Source organism: Calidris pugnax, unplaced genomic scaffold (genome assembly GCF_001431845.1).
Source record: "Calidris pugnax isolate Ruff unplaced genomic scaffold, ASM143184v1 scaffold32, whole genome shotgun sequence".
Classification (NCBI taxonomy): Eukaryota; Metazoa; Chordata; class Aves; order Charadriiformes; family Scolopacidae; genus Calidris; species Calidris pugnax.
In genome coordinates this window covers 6,731,596-6,753,233 of record NW_015090783.1, presented here as the reverse complement: position 1 = coordinate 6,753,233, position 21,638 = coordinate 6,731,596, and the positions used below count along the sequence as shown (strand labels likewise).

The following is a 21,638-nucleotide window of genomic DNA, read 5'->3' as shown; positions in this document are numbered from 1 at the left end:
CCTTTAAAACACTTATGACGATTCCATTTAAAAATAAATGAATCCCATTTAGAAGTGACTTCTACCCATCTTCTAGTATTTATGGACAAGGACATATGGGGCTGATTTCTCTCATTATTACGCAGCATGTCTGAGACTTAAATCATTTAAATTATTCATTGACAGCAATTGGGCTACTCATGCAAACTCCCACTTACATAAGGAGTCCCGGTGATAGGACCAGTCAAGTGGATGAAGATGGCTGAACAGATTTTGGGATGCACCCAGCACGCCCAGATACTGCTAACTTTGCTTATGGTGAGGAGTACTTTTGAAAATCTAGCCCCAACTTCACTGATAAATATAATTTAACTGGGACCTTCAACATGGTTATTCCAAATCATGTTTTCTTCAAAGGGCAGGTTCTTACCATGACCGAGGTTCTGAGTGGTGATGACTAGTAGCTGAGGGAATACGAGTGACTGTGCATTGATTGCCACAACAAACCCAAACCTGCTGCAGGACATTTCGAGAGCAATGAGTTACGTGGGACTTCCCTTTTCAGTGTGGGTTCAGGATGTTCCTGACAGCGGCCAGACTGGACATCTCTGCAGAACCTGGGCTATCAAAGCCTCCATGAAGACCAAAGCTGACTATAAGCAAATAAAGAAAAGCATCTCCAAGCAGCAGAAACCGCCCATCTCTAGTATGAATACTACTGTTCCAGCAACAGCGACATCTGAGACAGGAGATGGATAAATCAACTGCACTGTTGAGCTTGGACTGTAGCAGTCCAAATGACAAAAGCTGTAAACAATTAAAACTCTGCTATAAAGAGACTTTCCAGCCTATCACGGACTACTCTGCTCTCTGACCACCTCACCAGTGGAAGACCTTGAGCTCACTGTTAGTGTGTTTTCAATCAGTGGAGTCAGAGAAAGAAAATAGGAATCATCCTTCATGGAAAAAAGTTATGGTTATTCTTTGCAACGTTTATATTTTTAATTAAAAAGACATGTTTCTTGTTCTCTTCAGAATGAGTCCAAGGAACATTTGTAATCATTTTCAGGTCACATTATATTGTACATATTGTTGCTGATTTCACAACTATGTGGGTAAATTACTATTTCTCTGCTCAACTAAATCATTATCAAGGTAACAGCAGACAGTAAGTGTCACCAACATCTAGTGTTTACAATGCATTTTAGGAAAACAGAGTCTAGCTCTTGGAAGAAGAAACGTTCATATTTTGGGCAGATATCTCGTCCCTGCCCAGCCGCACCTCCGACCCCCAGCATGTACCGGACTTTGTCCCTGTATGTGATCTTGATGGTAAAGATTCTGTTTTGTTTCTTTTTTCCCCTAAGAAAGGCAAAAGGGTTAGTAAGTCTTTAAACTCGCAGTTCTTAAGGCTGTTAATATTTCACATTGCCAGCAGGGAAAGGAATTAAAACTGCCAGTAGCTATCCAGATAGATTTTAAAATCCCCTTCCCTCCCCCTTCTCTCTGCCTCCCTCAGCTTCAGAGGATATTTTCCCCGCAAATTGGTTTTAAATTAAGGAAGGTGATGAAGGCAATGTGCCGTCTCAGCATTTTCCCAGGTGCACTTAATCTAATTTCATTAAGGAGATCAGGACAGATGATCGCTACAGTCGAAACATTAAGTCTGTCCATTTTTGTATAAAAAACCATTAAGTCTGTCAAAGTGTCGGCGGGTGGGCTGTTTATTATTGGAGATGAAGGCGCGCTTTGCTTCCCCAATAAACTGTCAGGAGTAGTAAACCACAAATTAAGTCAGCTGCTGCCAAAGATTTAGGCAAAGATCTCCAACTAATTTTGACACAGGTGTGGGAAAGGCCAAGGAAATAGAGGCCGCAAGTCGGTCTGTGTGCTTTGGAAACCGAGTCTTTGCTGTGTGTTTGAGATATTTCAATCTGACCCATGGAAGAGTGGGAGACTGGGCATCAGTGGATAGGATCAAGCAGGACTGCTGATGCTTCTGACGCTCCGGACACAGTGTTGATGGGAGCCGTGCACCACAGAACCCAAACAGCTGAGTTTTTCTTTGCTTTAACCTGCCCTCATCCTGCCAGGACTCATCGTCTTGTCTTACGCAGACAAGAACTCATAAAAGCTTCATTCAAGACACTGCCCTGTTTTGAACTTATGCACAGCTTCGACTAACATGTAAAATCACATTCCTCAGATAATCATACAGATATCATACAAAATTAGAGGATACCCATCAAAATGCAGAGACTATGGAAGACTATACAAAAGCCAAGAAAGAAATCAAGTGAAGCCTTCAGATTGAATTTTCAGGTGCTATAAATTCAAATGTGAGCCACCCTGGGTAGAGCTGGAGCTGAAGGCTCACAGGTGAATGAAAGACAAAGACTTTTCCTTGCTGCCTGGGAAGAACCGTGTGGAGCCAGCGTGTCTGTACCGCAGCCAGCACTGGAACTAAGGGGTGACCCTGCGGGGAGCAGAGGGAGGCTTATTCACAAACATTTATTTTAATCTCTTTAGCTCTGAGTTTTCTCCATTTAAAAAGATCTCACTTTGCTTGTGGACAGCTGGGACTCTACCTCTTAGGGACTCCTGCCCCTGAGGGTCTACAGTGAAGGTTGGGCAGCACCTCACTGACCTTGCACACAAAAGCAGCAGTTGATAAGCCGCTGATAAGTGAAAACAGCAGCTGATAAGTGTTAGGAGACTCACCGAGACAAAAGAATACCCATTTCAATCATGATGCTTTAGGTAAGGATGAATTCCCAAGCAAAGTCAGGCAGACGTTACTTCTAGTCTTTACTACTGATACAAATGTTGTTGCTGGAAAACTCCTGTCGTGAAATCTTGTTTGGATCTTACGGCAAATAGGACCCAGAAACAAGAACTGTTGGAAAGCTACAAAACCTGAAGGTGACTCTTTGGCATCCTTGAGTTCTATCCTTTACGCCTGCATAGGGCACACAGCGCTGCATATTATGCTCTTCTGTGATTATTTAACCTAGTAAAACAATTTTCAAATACATTAATGAGAAATTTTGCAAGCCAAATGAGGGCCTGCAATTGCAGCTATTGGAGTATGCATCCTCCAAAATTCTCATCTTCTTGATATCTATATGGTTAATTAAATCATTCAATTTAATTAATTGAATTGCCTAACTCAATTGCCAATTCCTATCACCCGCCTACTATGTTATGTTCTATCTGATCACCTTCCAAGGAGTTACTGCCATTGCACAGGTAGCCCTTTGGATTTATGGCTACATTATAATGGTTTTTCTTGATGTGGGCAGACAGCTGTACAAGATTACTGTCTTCCTTGTTGCCTCAGATCTTAAAAGTACCTTCACAAGGTCCCTGGTAAGATAAGAAAATGCCCATGGATGGGGAACTGGAGCAGGGAGACGTTAAACAATAGAGAAATCCGAGAGCGAGGGACATGCCGACTGCCAGTGACAGAACTGGTATTATCCTGTCTTGCCCAGAGCTCTCCATAAGATCTCTTCAGTCCTTTTATGAGAGTTAATGATAGATTTTTGTCAGCAAACTAGAGGGCTCTTCTCATTGTTTACTCTGAAGCTTTTTTTCCTATGTTTTCAAGAATGAATATGGACACCACAGACTGTGGTGACTCAGCTTGTCATATACAGACTAATGTACTTAAAATTTGAGTTTTTGTCTGTATAAAAGAAAAACACAAAATCTCAATAGGAGGGGAGAACATTGGTACTGAAGCTTTGAATCTGTTTAATTTTTTCAGTTGCATTCTTGCTCTGCTTCAATACAAAGGACAAGAAGGGCCATTATTACCAACATTTTTTACTTGAGTTGCAAATCCTCTTGTTGGGAAGGACAACTTGTAGGGCTCCTTTCCCTCTGGAAGGGCTTACAGGGTGTAACTCAATCGCCCTAAGTCTCAGTGGGAACCTTTGTGTCTGCTCCGTGCACAGGGTGGGTGGAACAACAGTAGCCAAGGGCATGGCAAGGCTCTACCCCATCTGGTATTTCCCACAGAGCCACTGAGGGAACTGAGTTTTGCAGCGGGCTTGCATGATGCTATTTTGCTGGTAAATCTGTTCATGGAGAACGTTTAAATAAAATAAATTCACTGAGTGGTGAATTTTTGTCTTCCTGTACTAGCAACAACATCACATTTGCCTGTTTATAGCATCCGAATCTTTCAAGGACTACAACGTTATTTTAAATGCAGTATTTTCATATTGTTTAAAAAGCAGATCTGTTTTAAATAACAACATGCAGCTCATCTGTCAAACAGAGGCTTTCTTCTATTAAGAGAACTAACCACCTTTACCCGGTTATTATTATATAGGAGTCAGGTTTCTCACTGGTTTTCACTCTGCATCACTGGGTTTTAAGTCTGTAAGAATCCAACCTTAAAACAAACACTGATTCTGTGCACATATGTGCATGCACATGCGTATGTGCTACACTGCTGCATGCTGCTAAGCCTGCAACACAGCCCAGGGACACGCTTCTGCGACTGCATTCAGCATTGCTGTCCACAAGTGAGAGCATACTATGGTAAAAGGACCAGTTACACGCTGTCTGAAAACCCAGCTGGGAAGTAACTGGCAAATGGAGACTTCTCATTATTAGTCACAGCTGAAAACTGTCATAGATTGAAGTGTAATGCTAACAGAAGTGCAAATATTGCCATGTGAAAGTCCTCAGTTCAATGCCACGTTTGATCTCTCCCTTCTGCTGCAACCAGTAAGAATTGGGATTGCTGGAAAAGTACCAAGTTTCATTTCTCACTAATGATGGACAAAACCAATTTGGGGACCTTGGCCTGGGTAGGCTTCAAAAATAGAAAATAACTGATTACCTGAACTGGGAACTAAACTTCGAGGAACTAAACTAAACTCTGCTATGAGGAGCAGAGGGAAAGAAGCCTCCAGCAATAGTAGTATCAGCAATAGCCCCCACGGACTTCAAATACGTGGCACTGACGGGTCCAGGGACTGAGGCTGATTCCAGCCCCACAAAACAACCCACTGCTGGTGCACGGGTGCATTGACAAATGAGGCCATGAGAGCAGGAATGTAAAGATGACACAAAACACACAGAAATGTGGACTGATGTAGGGTCCTTGGGAACAAACACTGTGCAGTTTGGCTTCCTCTCCCCCAGTGAACTGCACCTCGACTTCAAAAGTCTTTTACAATCCCCTTCCCTAGAGCTCACCTTCCTTGACCACCAGCTCCCTGACACAGCTCTTCCCTCCCTGGGCTTTAACACCTACAAAACCAAAGCTGGACAACAACGAAGCTGCTGACATACTGAAACAGCGTTGCTGCTAACACTGTGCCCCCATTTATCTGAGTCCCTTCACTGTCTCTAATCTCATCCTTAAGCCACGAGCTGTTCTGCATCTCTGTGGCACACAGCAGGATGGGAACCCAGCCCGTAGTGGAGCAACTGCAGCACTACTGTGTTGCTCCTCTCCCATGCATCAGGTGCTAAACTGCACCCGCTTGTGCACTGCTGCCTGCTCCCAGGCACCTACTGGGACTCAGAAATGAGCACAGCAAACAACAGCACGGCAAGGCTGAATCCACATCGCCGCAAGCAGGGCCTAATAAACTCACTGTGCTGGTGCAGAAAGTGGTGTGAAATCACCATTTTAGAAACCTGACTTCAAAACTTTTTGCTTCCACCCTGGATACAGCTTTACCAGTCTCAACGGTTGCTTGCTACAGCTAAAACACAAACTACAGAACAAATATATGGTAAATACTGATTCAACTTAGAAATCCAGTGTCATTTTTTGTACATCTTACGTAGCACCACACTAAATGAAGGAATGCCTGATATGTAACCCCTGATTTGGAGAGCTCACTTACACTGCGGGGCCATGTAATTAAGCTGACAACCCACAATTTTGCACACAGCAGACAGAAGTCCAAGACTGAAAGAACATGAACACTGAATTACTTGGAAAGAAAGAAATAGGCTTTTATTAAAAATGCAATCTTGAACACTGTTATTAAAAAAATGAGAGCAACATTTTGGAGTAACGAGCAGAGATTACTCATTCCCTTGTTTTACACAAGTTGACTTTTGGCTTTCTGCAGAACACCATTTAACAGAGCACATTACCAAGCTGCTAGCCACTTTTCACAGTGATGCTAAAGCAGGTAAGAGACAATAAGTGGAACTGTTGATGGTTTATATTACTCTATTATGTTAATGTTCACTAAAGTATGCCATAAGCTCTCTCATTACATGTGTATAAACCAATTCTCTGTGGTGTTATTCCTGTGCTAAATGCTATAACTACATAAATCTTGAATTAATGGAGACTTTATAGTTCCTGAAAATGAAGGGTAATTGCTATCTGTTAATGCTGTTGTTGCTATTAAAGGAAGTATATATTTTCAGTAACAATGTTTATGGACCGTGAGCCTCACATGGCAGCTATGGCACAGTGCAGAGATAGTGTAACGCCATTATCAGACTGACTCCCTTTCTCTCCCGCCTCCCTCACAAAAGCACAGGATCATTTCCACAGCTTCAACAAACTACCCTGCAATTCTCCTAACAGTTACCGAGTCCAAACCCATGTCCTTCAATGAACGTACAGTACCAGAAATGGGATTTGCATTTCCATCTCTGGGAACACATGATTTGCTAAGTTTCTCGCTTGGTTAAATGGCTGGACAGCTCACTTTATTGGTTTGGGTATTTCGAACAGTTCTTTGAGAAAGCGTGTGGTGACAGAATGATAGGTGTGAGAAAGTATCATCACACCGACTTCCTTTGAGATTTCAGCAGTGATGCAGAAGTGAAAGGCTATACTTGGCCAGAGACAGTTCTCAGAAAGTAGATGGGACGGACAAGTCCCCAGCCTTGAGCTCCTGTTCTCGGATTATTAAAAACAGTGGCGCGCTGTTTGGAAACACCCTGAGCTCCTGTTCTCGGATTATTAAAAACAGCGGCGCGCTGTTTGGAAACACCCTCACAATCTGCTGTTAAACTGTACCTTGCACTAAAGTAATGGCTCCTCAATTCTGATATACTTTATGTATGACGACTATGCTCAATTACTCTTCTCCCCTGGAGTCCTGCACAACACTGTACAAGGAAAAAACCAAAACCATCAAGAGTCTGTTTATATTTTTCAACGCAGTGAGGGTAAAGCCTTAATTTTACTCTAATGTCTATGTTTTAAAACATTAAGAGCTCAATAGCCCATATACCTATGAACTAAATATATAGTGGATAATTACTAGCATGGTACAGAGAGAGAAGTAGGAGGTGGAAAATTTCAGTTTTGCATCTAGCTCTGTCACTGACTCAGTTTGTACTTCTGCGTGAACTTCTTTTTTTGTCTGTGTTCCTTGTGAGCTATATACAGACGGCAGTGATCCGCTGTTTATGACTAACAAAAAGTGTTATGCAAATCAAAAGTACATTAGTAATTCCTGCCCTGCCCTTCATTAGTGCCAGCGCGCGTAGGTGCACCTAGAGAAAGCTGCTTCTTGCTGACCAAGCAGGAAAGCAGGATTGTTCTGTAGTGCTGGGAAATGAAGCCGACCCGTCATGGAACTTGGGAAGCCTGACACTGGGCTAGACCCTATGTCGAATACTCCATCGGGATGCAATAGCCAGAGAGCGTTAGTAGAAGACACATTTTTCCAACACATGGAAGGGGGAAAAAACACCCTTCATTGTAATCCCTCAGGACCCTCACGCCACTATTTTTATAGCACCTCATTGCACCAGCCAGGTTAGTTTTGAGAAATACTGAATGTGTTTCCTGGGGAGTATGCCAGGTATCAACAGAGAGAGCCAGGCTGCCCTTATGTTCCCCAACTGGAAGGCAATGCTGCATTCACATTATCCCCATGAAAGGTTTGAAGCCTCTTCACTTCAACCTTGGCGAGTTTACATGCATGTGCACACGTCTTTGCTGACAAGAAAAGCAACCCTACTTAATTCCAGAGACCTATTTAATAGAACCGATGTCATGTCTCATGTCTCTACAGATCAGGCAAGAGATAGAAAGATGATGATCTTGTGCTGCTCTCCTTATGAAGAAAAGAAATGTTATTATCAAGGTGGAGTCACTTTAAGGAGAAGGTAGCTGGGAAGTATGTGAGCCTAGAAGGTCAAATTACAGTTATAGATATGTAAAGAAATGCCATATTAATGGTAAGAACACTATAATAGCCTTTCATTTGCTGTAAAGGACAGTAAGTTACCAGCCAAACACAATGCAGCTTCCTCTGAAGGTAACCTCAGATCCCACATTCTGAAAGCTAATCAATGTTGTTCAGATTTCAATTTCTTCTCTACAAGGTGAAGTCAAACCTAATCTAACAAACGTCAGTCTCAGATGTAATGCCGCTAGCTGGGTCTACCAGTGTAATTTAGATAATCATTAATAGCATAGCTGTATAATAAAACTACATGTCACTTACAACTTCATCTGAGGTTTGATTGGCAGATCTTTAAACAGTTTTTTAAGTGATTCCTTTTACTTTCTTTGATTGGGCAGTCTAAGAAATGTTTTAACCCCACGATATCTAAGCTTTTAGGGAGTAATTTTTCACCCTCACCACCCCTGCCATCAGCTCCGCTGCTGTGTAACCTTGTGAGAAAGCCGTGGTTGTTGTGGTTTCAGGGAGTGACTTTATACATATATACACATGTAGAAAACAAAATACGTGCAGTATCTTTCATTCAACATGTATAATTTAAATGTTTTTCTTCGATCAAGCCTTCATCTCAAAACACAGCTTTTGCCAAACTCTGGGGATATTTGGTATCTGATGGAATTTTTAAAAGAAGAAGTTGAAGAAACCTTAATGCTTCCCAAGCGCTAACAATAGTAAAAAAAATGAAAAAGACTTAACCAGAAGAGGGTTTTAGTGTAGTCTCTTGAACTCATGGTAACCTCCGATGTATGGCTGCAGCCAAGTGCGCTGCCAAGGAGACGGGGCTGTCTGAAGTCAGCCTTGACTTTTGTAATGCTGATCCAGTAGAAACCTGTGTGCCACAGCTTCTCATGAATGAATGCAAGAGACTGGACAGCCAAAATATAATTAAAGTTTGATGAAGATCTAACCTGAGACTGCCAAGTTTGATCTGCCAGAAGAGAAGTCAGCAAGGGATACTCAAGTCTTTTATGCATTTGATGCTTAAAAGCACGGTGCAACTGTTGCTGTGTAGTGCGCCTTCTCTGTTTTCCTTGCAAAGGTGAAACAAGAAATCCCTACATAAAATGACACAACTACAACCTTCCAACAACCAACCTCTGTATCCAAAAGAAGGTCAGAAAAATCATTTCTCAATGATAAATATGCATGCAACATGACAAAACCCTCCTTGACGGTTACCACACTGCATTTGAGGGTAGGTACCAGTTGCCCCATCTTCTAAACTGATGACAAAATTGACATCTTCCATGGTTACTATAAATAAAATGTGGGCTCCTGACAAGTTATTGGAGTTGACTTCCTCTGGAACAGCACTAATACTGTGACTCAGGTCTCACCAAATGCTCACATAATAATCAAGGCAGACTATTGTGTTAATGGGAGTTTCTTTTCTGTAAACAAAAACTAGTGAAGATCACAGAGTACCTGATCCAATGTTTTTTCATTCGATTATAGGTATTTTTAAATATGACATGAAGACTGGAGGAAAAATACTATTTTCAAATTCATTCTTATTTTGTCTATGAGGGAATTTCCAAGCTAGTAAAGCGCATGAAAGAAGAAAATTCGGTCTTACCTTATCGTCAATATCACTCTCGCTGTCACACTGTGGATTAGAGAGAGAAAAAAAGATTTTGAGAAACACCTTTATGTATAGGGATCTTTTGCATCATCCTCTTAAATCTTTAGGATAACTGTTTATGATGTTCTCAGTTCAATGAAACACACTTTTGATGTTTGCAGTAATGCCTTTTAGATTGCTAGCGTAAACCAGACAAAACCAATTTCTCTCTTCTTATACAAAAACATGGTATATTATGACTTGGATGGGGAAAAGCGCACTTTAAACAAAAAAGACAATCAGCGATGCATTGTAATAACAACTGTAAGATGAATACCACAACAAAAAGCATGTCTTTTTATCATCCCAAATTGTGGAATATATAGTAACAGTTTTGCATTGCTTCACCTTGATAAGCACTTTGTCATCTAACAAGGAAACTGTGAAACTGGCAATCAATTTCTAATTTAATGAGTGGTACCAAGAATAGTAATTAAAATACAGCATAAATTCTGGTACATTTTTTAGTTTGAATGAGATCACGATCCCAGGAGGAAGTGTTTACTTAAAGAGTTTTAGAGTGTAATCTCTTACAGCCTTTGAAAATGAAATGCTCTATTTTCACAGCACAAATGATGGAAAGATAACTTGAGAACTGAACATTTCAGGACACGCATGGTTTGCTGGCTGGAGCTGAGAAAGATTTACAGTTGGGAGCAAAAATAAATGTCTTGGTGTCTGCTACACTGACAGAAAGTGGCCGGTGTGTTTTGTGGCGTTTGTGCCCAATGGGAATTTTCTCCTTCTGGGTGGGCTTCCCTAACTGGTGGCACCCTCTCGAGTTCACTGGTTCAACAAGAGGGGACTCTGCAAGCCAGCAGTGACAAAATACAAATGTGGAAATGGTCCATGAGAATGCGCATGCTTCGGTATCATGAATGTAGAGGAAGGAATAGAACCAATGACCATTTTGTCCAGCTCCTGCTCCTCACGGAGCAGGGAGGGGGGATCTTTCCTGTCACATCCTTTTATCCTAAAGTTACAAAGCAGAAATTTCAGCTGTGACATTCTTAATTTTCTGCAGATTTTTGAGAGACTATTTAATCTCCTCCTTTTCTATTTGGCACATGAAATTAGTGACCCCAAACACTTGAGGAACCTTTTACTCTTAAATTCTCTGAAACACACTGAGGACACGAAGAACCACGATACAGCAGAGAGGTCTCCCATGGTGATTCTGCAGTGAAAACTGCTCAGCTTCCCAATTGACTCTTTATTTCCATTTAACTGCAGTGGAAATGCTTGCTTTAAGGCACCTGTTTTTCTATAGTCTTGACTAAGAAGAACTCTTTTTTCTTTCAAAATCAAATTGTGTTAACATCGCCCCACCTGACCCACAGCACTCTTTAGAAGGATGCACACAGATCTAATTGTATCTGTAACCATTCTGGGGAAAAAAAGAACCTAAAGTAAAACTGGAATAAACTATAGGAAGGCAGGACAATGCTCTGCAGGGGCCGGGGAGAGGCGGGTGGGCAAGTCCTTTGGGAAGAACCAGTGGTAATGCCAGCAGACTGCACTAAGCCCTGGCCAAATATTTTCTGTGTGGAAGGGAAGAACATCAGGTAGCCATGTCTTCAGCAAATACCCTCCCGTAAGCCATTTGTGCATTTTTGGGGGGACTTTTATTCTATCATTAAGCTTAATGAAAATTATTATTGGAAACACAGGTTCTGTTTTTTCACAAACCAGATATTCAGATCAAAAGTAAAATCAGTCCTGATAAATCTTCATCATCACCAGCCATTTGCTGACTCTCCCAAACCCATGCCACGTAACCACGAACTATTAGAAATCTCTGCTCTGGGCATGGAACGGGACTAATTGTCCATCACCACCGCGACACGCTGAAACAGGTTTGCTGGGCAAAGGCTGCCCCAGTACCTGCTGCATTTGTGCTTGCTCAAGACAGCGCTAATTCACGCTGACAAAGCAACACATTCATCAAAAACAAGGTGGGGGGGTGGGGGAAGATGCAGTCACAGCAGAATGCTTGTTATTATTTACATGCTCTTGAGAAACACCGCTGACTCAAGGGAAGCCTTTCACCTCCACCCGGGGGGCTGAAATCAACTCAGAATGCTACAGGGACTGTGCATTCCCCCAAATTACCTGCATAATTGAGTGGGTCAAGAAGACCAAGTTATTTTACCCTTTAAACCTGGTCTACACTAAAGTATCCTAAGTTACCATTTTAATCATTGGGCTTATTCAGCCATGCACACTCATATTTTAGAGGAAGAATATTTTGATGATGTGATTCAACCTGCACAGCTCAGACTAAAGCATGTTATAATGGAATTACACCTATTGCAAAAATGGCATAAAAATTAGCTAGTACACTCAGCCCTGCGTTGCTTAAAATTCTTACAGGGACTTAAGGAATGACACACTGAAGTAATAAAAAAAATCAAATAAATTAAACTCAGAAATATATTGACTAGAAAACATTCAAAATTATCATTAAAACTCAGATGCTTTTGCCTATGAGCCCTAGTTTAATAAAACCACAATACTGTAAACCTTAATAAATTTAGCTTAAAAATGTTTGAGAGCGGATGTAAACAATTTTGGGGAACTTTAGTAACCATTATTATTCAAATACAATGTCGTATTTTAGTCTTGCTCTCTGCTTTTGTAACAGAACTCGTCTTCCTATTTTTTTACTGCATTATGATATTTTAAAAAATATGACAGACTTTTTTCTTGTTGAAAAGAGATATGACCTCAAAAATTCATATGCCTGTAATGAGTATAAAAACCTATTACAGATGGCTTGCATTACTAAAAGGTGCAGAGTTGCTTTATTTAGATGCATAATTTTGCTTTGTACCAATATGCAACTTTGTCTCATGAAGATAAGTGAAAGTTGCAAAAAGCCAGTGAACCATCAAATCCACATGCTAAATTTTATAAACAGACATATGAACGAAGCAAACATCTGCTCTCTGAGGATACATTCTTCCCCACTCAGGATCTGTAAATACTCCATAATTAATTGTTTTTAAAGTGGAAAAGACAGCAAAGAATTTTGTTTAATTTTAGCTTACATCTTCCTTACTTTAATCATGACCGCACCAGTCTTGCAGCTGAAGAAGCCAGCGGGGCTGTGGATGCAGACACAGAGGCGAACGCAGTTCTGTGCACACACGGAGCCCGCTGTGCAACTGCAAGACGAGTGCTTTAAAAACTGCATTTCTGACAGCAAGTTGCATAATTTCTTGCTTCCCTTATGAAATAGCTGTTCTCTCCCACCTCTCACAGCCGCGTAGGACTCGCTCATGGATATAAACTGTCCCTGTATCAATTCCTACTGCATGACTTTTAAACCACAAAAATACCACGTTAATCGACGTGAGAATGAAGCCCCAAACCGACCCAAAGCTATTGAGCAGTCTAGATGACTAGTGATTGTGGGGGAAGAATTAACACACTATTATTTATAAAATTTGGACTTCTGCTCAACATATACCATCCTGGAAAATGGTGGGTACCAACCCACATTCATCTCCCACCGACTCATGAAGAAAATACAGCCAGCTTTAGTGAAAAAAAAAACCCAAGCTTCAGAATTCGCTCAGGTTTTCTTCTTTTTTTTGAAGAAACAGGCTCCCACATTCACATCAAGAAACAGGAACCCACAGGCTGCTGAACACGCAATGGCACTGAAAAAAATGACAACAGCAAAACCAAACCTGCCCAGACAGATCTGCGAAAAACCAGAACCACTGTCGACCCCTTCCCTTTGGGGGTGTGTGTGTTAAAAAACACAATTTCAATGGGCTGGTTCAGTTTCTGTGGTAACAGCCTCTGGCCTCCGCACACCCACTCTTCTCCAGCCTCTCGCCTCTGGCCCTGCAGAGCCCTGGGTTGACAGAGAGAGGCCGAGGCCGGTGTGTTTACTTGCTGGGATGGTTAAATGAATAATGAAGTCATAGGAGAAACTTTGGTTTGACCCAGAGGATTTTCTGTGTCTTAAAAGACAACTTATTCTGGCCTGGTGAGGAGGAGGCCAGTGGTGGGCCCTAGGAAGGCCTCGCAGGCCAAGGCTGCCCAGCTCCTCCGCTCACCTCCCACGCAGCTGTTGTGGAGGGACAAAAGCCCTTGTCAAAACAAAAAAGTTAAAGAAAATGTGGAGAATAGCAACTGTTGACAGCTACGGGGGCTCATTGAAAGACAAAAGCTTCAATTACCTGGATTTTTCTAAAGGCCTGTTAACACTCCTGGTCTATAAGCGAAACTGTAAACAGCCATTGTGCTGGGTTCATAAAGGCTCCTAAAAGGATTATTCACTGAGTTGTGCCAATTGCCTCTCAATTCCACCAAGAATGTTTGCAAAGCTGACCCCTAATTGTGCTGTTTTTTGGAAACAATTTCTTGCAGTGACAGATTCCACTCAGAAAAAAGCCTCCCATGAGGTAAAGTTCAGCAGAAACATCACATAACTCAGGTAGAATGGGCTCAGGGCACCATAAAAAGTCCTCGACCCTCCCCTCCTCCACTTTCTGCCCCACAAAGGAGGATGGTGCCATGTCGGCAGATGTGGGCCCTCCACCCACAATGAGCCAGTGCCACAGAGATCGCTGAACTGGCCATGGAGGAAGCTCCAGGCTCTGGATAAAGCAGTGAGAAAAACTGGTGCTTTCCTAATTCCCACCTAAGCACCTGCACTAACCCCACCACCCCTCCATCCCATCTGTTCTGCTGCTGCACCTAAAAGACCTGAGGAATCAGGCAGAGCTCCCGTATGTATACAGCAAGCCCCGTGAATTATTTTTGTTTTTTGATAGCCGAGGTGGAAATTCACTTTTCAAGACCCCCCTCCATAGTGCTTTTCCCACCAGGCAAGGAGTCACGATGCACTACAGCTCTTGCTGTCATCTCAACAGGGGAGAGAGATGGACTTGTGGCTACTGTAAAACACAGGCAATGGCATATTTGGAGAAGGGACTTCTCTGACACAGAAAGGTAGATGCCACCGGCAACACACCTGCCTGCACTGAACTGAAAATAAACCTCTAATTCCTCCCTTATCCCAAACAAGCTAAGGTAAAAATGGAAAATAGGAACATTATGCACTGTGGTTCACATGACGTACAAGCATAAATCAGCCCACTACACATAACAGCAATGGACACTGCAGAGGTTATGTCAGTGCAGATAAAGCCAGATCTCTACTACAAAGGTTTTCTGGTGGACCTAGAGTCAGAGGTGTTCAGTGGTGTCACTGCTGGGCTCTACCACAGCATTCAGGCAATTAGCATGGCTGCAGAGTGTTTGAGCCATGGAAAGTTTAGGTTTTTGGAATGCGGAAGGTAAGCAGGCCTGGAATGAGCTATACACAGATTCTTCCAAAAAAGCAGCATCAGCAGAAGAAGCATGTAGGATCTGTGCTCCGGGACACCTCCACTGGCACCACCTCCTTGCAAAGGCATTTAGTCCAAGTGGCAGGATCCATATTAAAATTGTTTGTACTGTGATTCTGGATTTTTTCCGGTGAGTTTAAAGGATGAAAACATCCTTTGACTCTTTGTTTATCCCCAATGTTTTAACTTCCAGATCACCCAGTTTCTCTTCACATGATAAAAACCTTACATTGATTAACATGAAATCAGATTCTCACATAAACTGCCTCATGCCAGGAAAAAGAACTCCAGGAAATGAAAACAAAAACAACCCCAGTCTTGCAAGACTGCAACAAGATTGGCAACACTTGGGTGTTACATCATCCGTTAGGTGCAGAGAAACACTGTTATCTGAAATGGGTCCACATCCTCCAAGCTTTTGAGAATTGCAGAGAAGTCACTTCAGCTTATTCACATAAACGCAGTATCCCCTATTCCACCCAAACCCCGAGGTTTACCATCCAGGTTGTGCCTACACAGCCTCAAGGCTGCAGGGCCCTGTTGTGCCAGCACTACACAGCACAGAAGTTACAGGTTCCTGCCCAAACACCTGAAATAAAGGCTTATTTTCCTTGCACACAAACACATACCTACAGATATTATTTATATTATGATTAAGCAGACAGTGATAGACATCTAAGCTGGTCGTGTGAAAAAACAGATCCCAGCCCGGAGGGATACGTAATCTAACCAGTCTCCCTGCAACTAAAACTGTGTGGGGAAATATAAGGCCAAAAGAAGAGGAGGACAAAATATTAAATATACAGTCCATAATATTACAATGCAAGCTGGCAGGCTAGAATATATATGTAAAAATGTTGCATAAAATACATGAACAGCATAGATACCTATGGAGCTTGTACACCCACTCAGACAGTCCCAGAGGATGGCCATGGTACTGCTATCTTATTATTTCCAACCATATTTAGTTACTGAATTTTCTTTTAATAGCAAGGCTCAGGGAAGCATTAGGCTTAAATCCCGGGTTGTTAATGTTTCTTTTAAAGGAAGAAGGAAAATCAAGCCTATTTTTCAGAGCCCTCCCCCTCGCCCTATCCTCTGAGCTGAGCTCCCGGGCGCTGCTCACAGCAGCAGCAGCGCGTATGGCTGCGCGCTTGTGTGTGCAGGGGGAGGGTGTTGTTTCCTATTAAGTCTGGCATCGGATTCATGTCTGCAGGGGCTTGCTTAAGATGATAGGAAGAGAGAGTTTTATCATGAGCCAGACTGACAGAAAAGCCTGCTAATGGGACTTGAGGCATACACAGGAAAGAAAGTGCCAAAACATTAAGCTACCGCCAAGTGTCAGAGGGCCACTGATTTATTGCAGCAATTTTGCCACTGTGTCCTTTATAAGGTCCCACAAGTCCTTCCTCCTGGCAAGAAGCTGTGAGCTGCTGCAGCTCGGGGAGAAGTTTAGATCCAGAGCGCAGAAAGTGTCCAAGCGAAAGGCGGGGGCCGGGGGGAGGACGGAAATCGAATGTTGACTTGAACTTGCCCCAGGCAGCAGAGTCCTCTTAGCTCCACTGCCTCCCTGACAGCTTGATGAAATGAGTCAGGGCCTCCCTATGGCTAGACCAGCTCCGGCTTCCAAGTGCCGGGGTAGAGCTGTAAGAAACAGATTGAGCCTCAGGGCAGCAATTTTTTTTTTCTCTTTTTTTTTTTTTTTTTCTTTTTTTTTTTTTTTTTCTTTTTTTTTTTTTTTTTCTTTTTTTTTTTTTTTTTCTTTTTTTTTTTTTTTTTCTTTTTTTTTTTTTTTTTCTTTTTTTTTTTTTTTTTCTTTTTTTTTTTTTTTTTCTTTTTTTTTTTTTTTTTCTTTTTTTTTTTTTTTTTCTTTTTTTTTTTTTTTTTCTTTTTTTTTTTTTTTTTCTTTTTTTTTTTTTTTTTCTTTTTTTTTTTTTTTTTCTTTTTTTTTTTTTTTTTCTTTTTTTTTTTTTTTTTCCCCTTTCTCTCCTCAGCATTTGGCTGGGGGAAGGGGGAGGTTATGAGCACTACAGATGTATAGGCTGAGCCTTTGTCTGCGGAGGGGGAGGGCGAAGGGGAGAGAGAAGAACAGCAAGAGAGTATTAGCTATGGCAGCCGAGAATAGCCCTGAGCACTATAACTAATTTTGAGGGGCAGTGATGCATTGTACGGGCTCTGTGCTGTTTGGTCTGAGGGGGCCCCTGTTGTGAAGCAGCAATCAAGAGGACATTTTGTTAAGTGACCAACAGCTGTCATCTGCAAGCCCAGAGTAGGGAAGGAGGGAGCAAGGGGGAGGGAAAAAAGAAAAAAAAAAAAAAAAAGAGCATTTGTCCCTTGGAGGCAGAGCACATTAATCCACCAATCTGCCACAGCTTTAACTCTAAAAGTGCTTGGTGCTGCTGAAGAGCTGGATTCCACTCCATCAGCCACCCAGAGAGATGGTACCTCTCGCTCTGCTTCAGCCTGCCAGACACGGGGAGCTTCCCTACCTTTGCGGGTCGAGGAACCAACGCTAAAAATACTGTTTAAGTCTCTTTTCATTCCATAAAATTGAGTTGATCTGCTGCAGCTTAGGGTCAATCCCTCAAGGACTGTTTTTTCCCCCCTTCCCTTTTCCTTAGCACTCATAAATTAATCAGGAAGACCCTGACTAAGTCATTTCATGCTGTACAACATAAAAGAAAGTCCCCTGATGATCCATGCAAGGATCTATTAAAAGCGGGAGGAGGGAGGGAGGAAGGGTTAGGGAAGAGGGAGAAAAGAGAAGGGGGGAAGAAAAAAACCTCAACCTTCTTGATATTTTAGGATAAAAGCTGGAGGACTTTGTTACAAATTCTAGCCAACATCAAAACACCTTAAATAATTCAAAGAACATGTTAAAGGGAAGAAACTGAATGTTGCTCTGATGTTCAGTTGATGCAACACAGAATATTACCCAAAACAGCACAGCCTGTTAAGGGAGACAGCAGCCTTGAGCATTTCAGTTCTTTAGAAAAATGTCAGAACCTGTAAAAATCATAATTTCCAGCAACTTTTTTTTTTTTTTTGCATGATATAAACTCAGCGAGACTGAAATGTAGGTTTCTGACAAGCTGTTAACAAGACAACTTTAGAAATCTGTCTGGAGCTCTCAGGGAGATGGGCTGCCATTTCACTGCTTCGAAGAAGTTCATGACATGACAAGCAAAAATCAGGGAACAGAGACCTAAAAACCACGGTGTAATTTTCATTTGCTTCTGTCGTGAAAGAATTCAAGCAGAAATATTAGAAGGCTGTACAACTAAAAAAGCCAGCAACTGGAAAATCATTGCTGTGGTTTGACAAGCACATCTTTTATGCTGAAAATGGTTCCTTTATTATTACACCTATATACAGGAAAGCATTTAAAAAAAAAAAAAAGAAGAGAGAATCACAAATTATTACAAAGTAAGATCTACAGCTGCCTACTTTCAAGCCAAGTCTAAAAATGACCTAGTTCATGGGAGAGTCACCAACCCATCTTGAAAAAGCTGTAAGAACCACCAGATTTCTCTTGGTTTCCTACATGCCTGCCCTTCCTCCCTCCCCCCCCAAAAGGTAGAAATATCTTTCCATAATGCAATCTTTTACTGGAGCCTACACAGACGAATGTTGCTACATAAGCATTTAATAAAGACACATTCATTAAAAATAGAAAAGTCAGCATCCAATGCCATCTACGCAGCAATGCTTGTACCACATATTCCAGAGAGGCTTTCTGGCTGTTTTACCATACTACACCTCCTACTTTAGGCCTTAATATACCAGTAAAATGCTTTTCCATAATTGCTGGATGACTTAACAATGTCTTTTCCAGAATCAATCTCTTCTACTCTATGGTTAGAAAAAAAAGCAGATCAATAGATTGACTGATTGATCAATTGATCAATCTATCCATCTATCTCCATACAATATATCTCTTTCCACATACAATTTCTCTCTCTCCCTCTCTCTTACTATTTGGACTCATTCTAAGTGTTTAATGGTAGGTTGATATAGATGCCTTGAAGTCAATTTACTGATTGTGATTGACTCATTATATCCACGGTTGCAGAATCTTGGTAACCTTAGGATGGATGCTTTGGGAAACCCAAAGTCAGCCAGCTGCAAACATACAACCTTATGCTTAATTTCAGCCCGTATTTGCCAAGAAAGAGACAGATCGCACAATGCAGAAGGCCATTTTCACTTGTAACACCTGTGATTATACCAAGGGGTAATGTGAATTACAGACTAAATTTAGCCCAGCATTTGCAAGGACCACACAAATAACGAACTGAAGTTTTTTCACCTCTATTTCAACCCATTTCCACGCAGCTCCGGTGGTGCGATCCTACAGCCATGCTGGGAAACCGAAAGGACAGTGCGTGTAAAGTTGAATGGCTGACACCACATTTCACCAATTTACGAAATGAAGGAGACTCTGACAAGAAAAGAGATGCAGTTTGCTTCTCTTCTGAAGTGCTCACAAGTTCTTTTCATTCTCCCCTCATTTGGGTATTGTGTCACCCGTCACTCATTTTCTTTTCATTAGGCAGACACTCCTGGGGACAGTACAGCTTCGCTGCTGTCTATGGGTTTTCACTAAGGAACCAGAGAAACATCCATTACTTTCTTATTCTACAGTTTTAAGCTATGACTAACACCATTTGCTTGCAAGAGACATCTTGCCTTGCTGCCTCCCCTTTACCATGAGCCTCCTGGCTTGGGGTTACCAGGCCCCCCCACCTCAGCTGCTTTGGTCCCTCACGCTCTCCAGAGAGGAGCAGAAACCAAGAGAGGATTTGCAGTGACTCAGAGCACAGAGCAACTCTAATTTTGTTTAATGCAAGGATGCCTAGACAGGATATGTCCAACACAAAAAAAGTGGCTTAAAGCCATTATTTACAACAATGAGAAGCTGCTGCAATTTGGAGGAGGGGGGCGGTTAGAAGCCTTCTTTCAAATTAAGGAGGAGTTTAGGACTTAATATGGATATAGCCAAAAGCCACTTTAACTATAATGATCTGTCTAGTAATTCCTCACTTAGTATAAACATCAGTTTTCTTCTTCTCTTTGGACTGCAAATCTGGTCTATTACTATGCCATGTCCACGTCATTGTGGAGTGACCAAAAAGTACTCAGCCACTACAAAATAACAGGATTTGTTAAAGTACCCCTGCTCTAATGGAATGCTTTTAGTTATTCTCAGCTCTCTGACTCCATGTCATGTGACTCTGTTTGGAAGTTTCATTTACATATTTATTTAGTGGAGAACGTGCACGGCTGTCTTCCCTGGGTGCAGAACCATTATTAGCTGCAGGAAGCTGTTAGCAGGGATTTCAGCACGGAACTCGGGAGGAAAGGCATTTCCTAATACCTTTAGTATCCTGCTTAATAACCACCACCCTCCAGAATGAAGGTGATGGATTTCTGGTTATGAAACTTGCCATGGTTTGTTACAGCTGATTCACATGAATGTTTATTTTATTTCATGTATACATTTCATTTATATATATACAGACACCCTTTTTCTCATGCTGTCAACTTCCTTCTTCCCTACTTCTCCCTCTAAGTCCAAGTGGAGCAGCGACAAAAGAACACACCAGGCTATGCCTGAAGACATCCACCTGATGCCTCTAAAGTTTCCCCCCAAGTACATCACAGATGTTTCCATTCAAATGCAAGCTGGACACTCCAAAATGTCCAGCATGAACACTCAGAAGTGGAGATTAATTTCAGAATCAGCGCCGGTGTCATTTAGGTAGGAAGGCAAATCTCCGCTGGGCCTTCTAACCGTTTATTCTAGAGCTGGCAGGATGAGTGTGCCGGAGCCAGTTTGAGTTCAGCTGGGGTGACAGGCTACACACCTTGAAATATACCACCATCATGCTATATGTAATATTTTAACACACTATTCAATTAGGAGCTTTAGACTTGAAAAACAATGTAAAGCACCTACTGTGTTCTCAACATATGTTAATTCAGTAAAATGAAGCAGTTCATTCTTAATGAATATAGGAAGGTCATGTGAATCAGCTGCTTTGATTTGTCGAGTGCCTTTAGCCACTAAGAAGAGAAGTCCTTTTTGCTGTCAGGGGCAAGATTTACAATACTTATATATAATTAATATAATAATTAATATTATTTAATTCCACTGCTATTAAACTCATGGCAAGGTTTATGTTGCTATGGCTAAAAAATATAAAGCTTACAAGAACTACCATTCACGTTTGCATTATTGAACACTGAAATTCAAGTCTGGTAAAAGATTTAGCACAAGAATTGAGACATCTATAGAAGACCTGTTCCTCCACAGAAACTCTCAGAGCCTGTGCTTGCAGATTTCAACCACTGCTTTTAAAATAAACCTTGAGGGATGGATGCCCCGTTCGCCACAGGCAAGCTACCCCGGAACAAAGGAATTCACCAAGATAGAAATAAAAAAAACCTTTAAACTATGAAAAGTAAAAACAACACCCC

At 41.7% G+C, this 21,638-nt stretch overlaps 1 protein-coding gene across 13 annotated transcripts in view; it reads right to left on the bottom strand.

The window, feature by feature from the left end:
• FBRSL1 (fibrosin-like 1) overlaps positions 1-21,638 on the bottom strand; it is a 398,274-nt gene that overhangs the window by 172,967 nt on the left and 203,669 nt on the right. For all 13 annotated transcript variants that reach the window (XM_014964408.1, XM_014964416.1, XM_014964353.1 and 10 more), the window contains exon 4: positions 9,748-9,777. In XM_014964408.1, the coding sequence (XP_014819894.1) occupies positions 9,748-9,777 (30 nt within the window). The remainder of the gene's footprint in view (positions 1-9,747; positions 9,778-21,638) is intronic.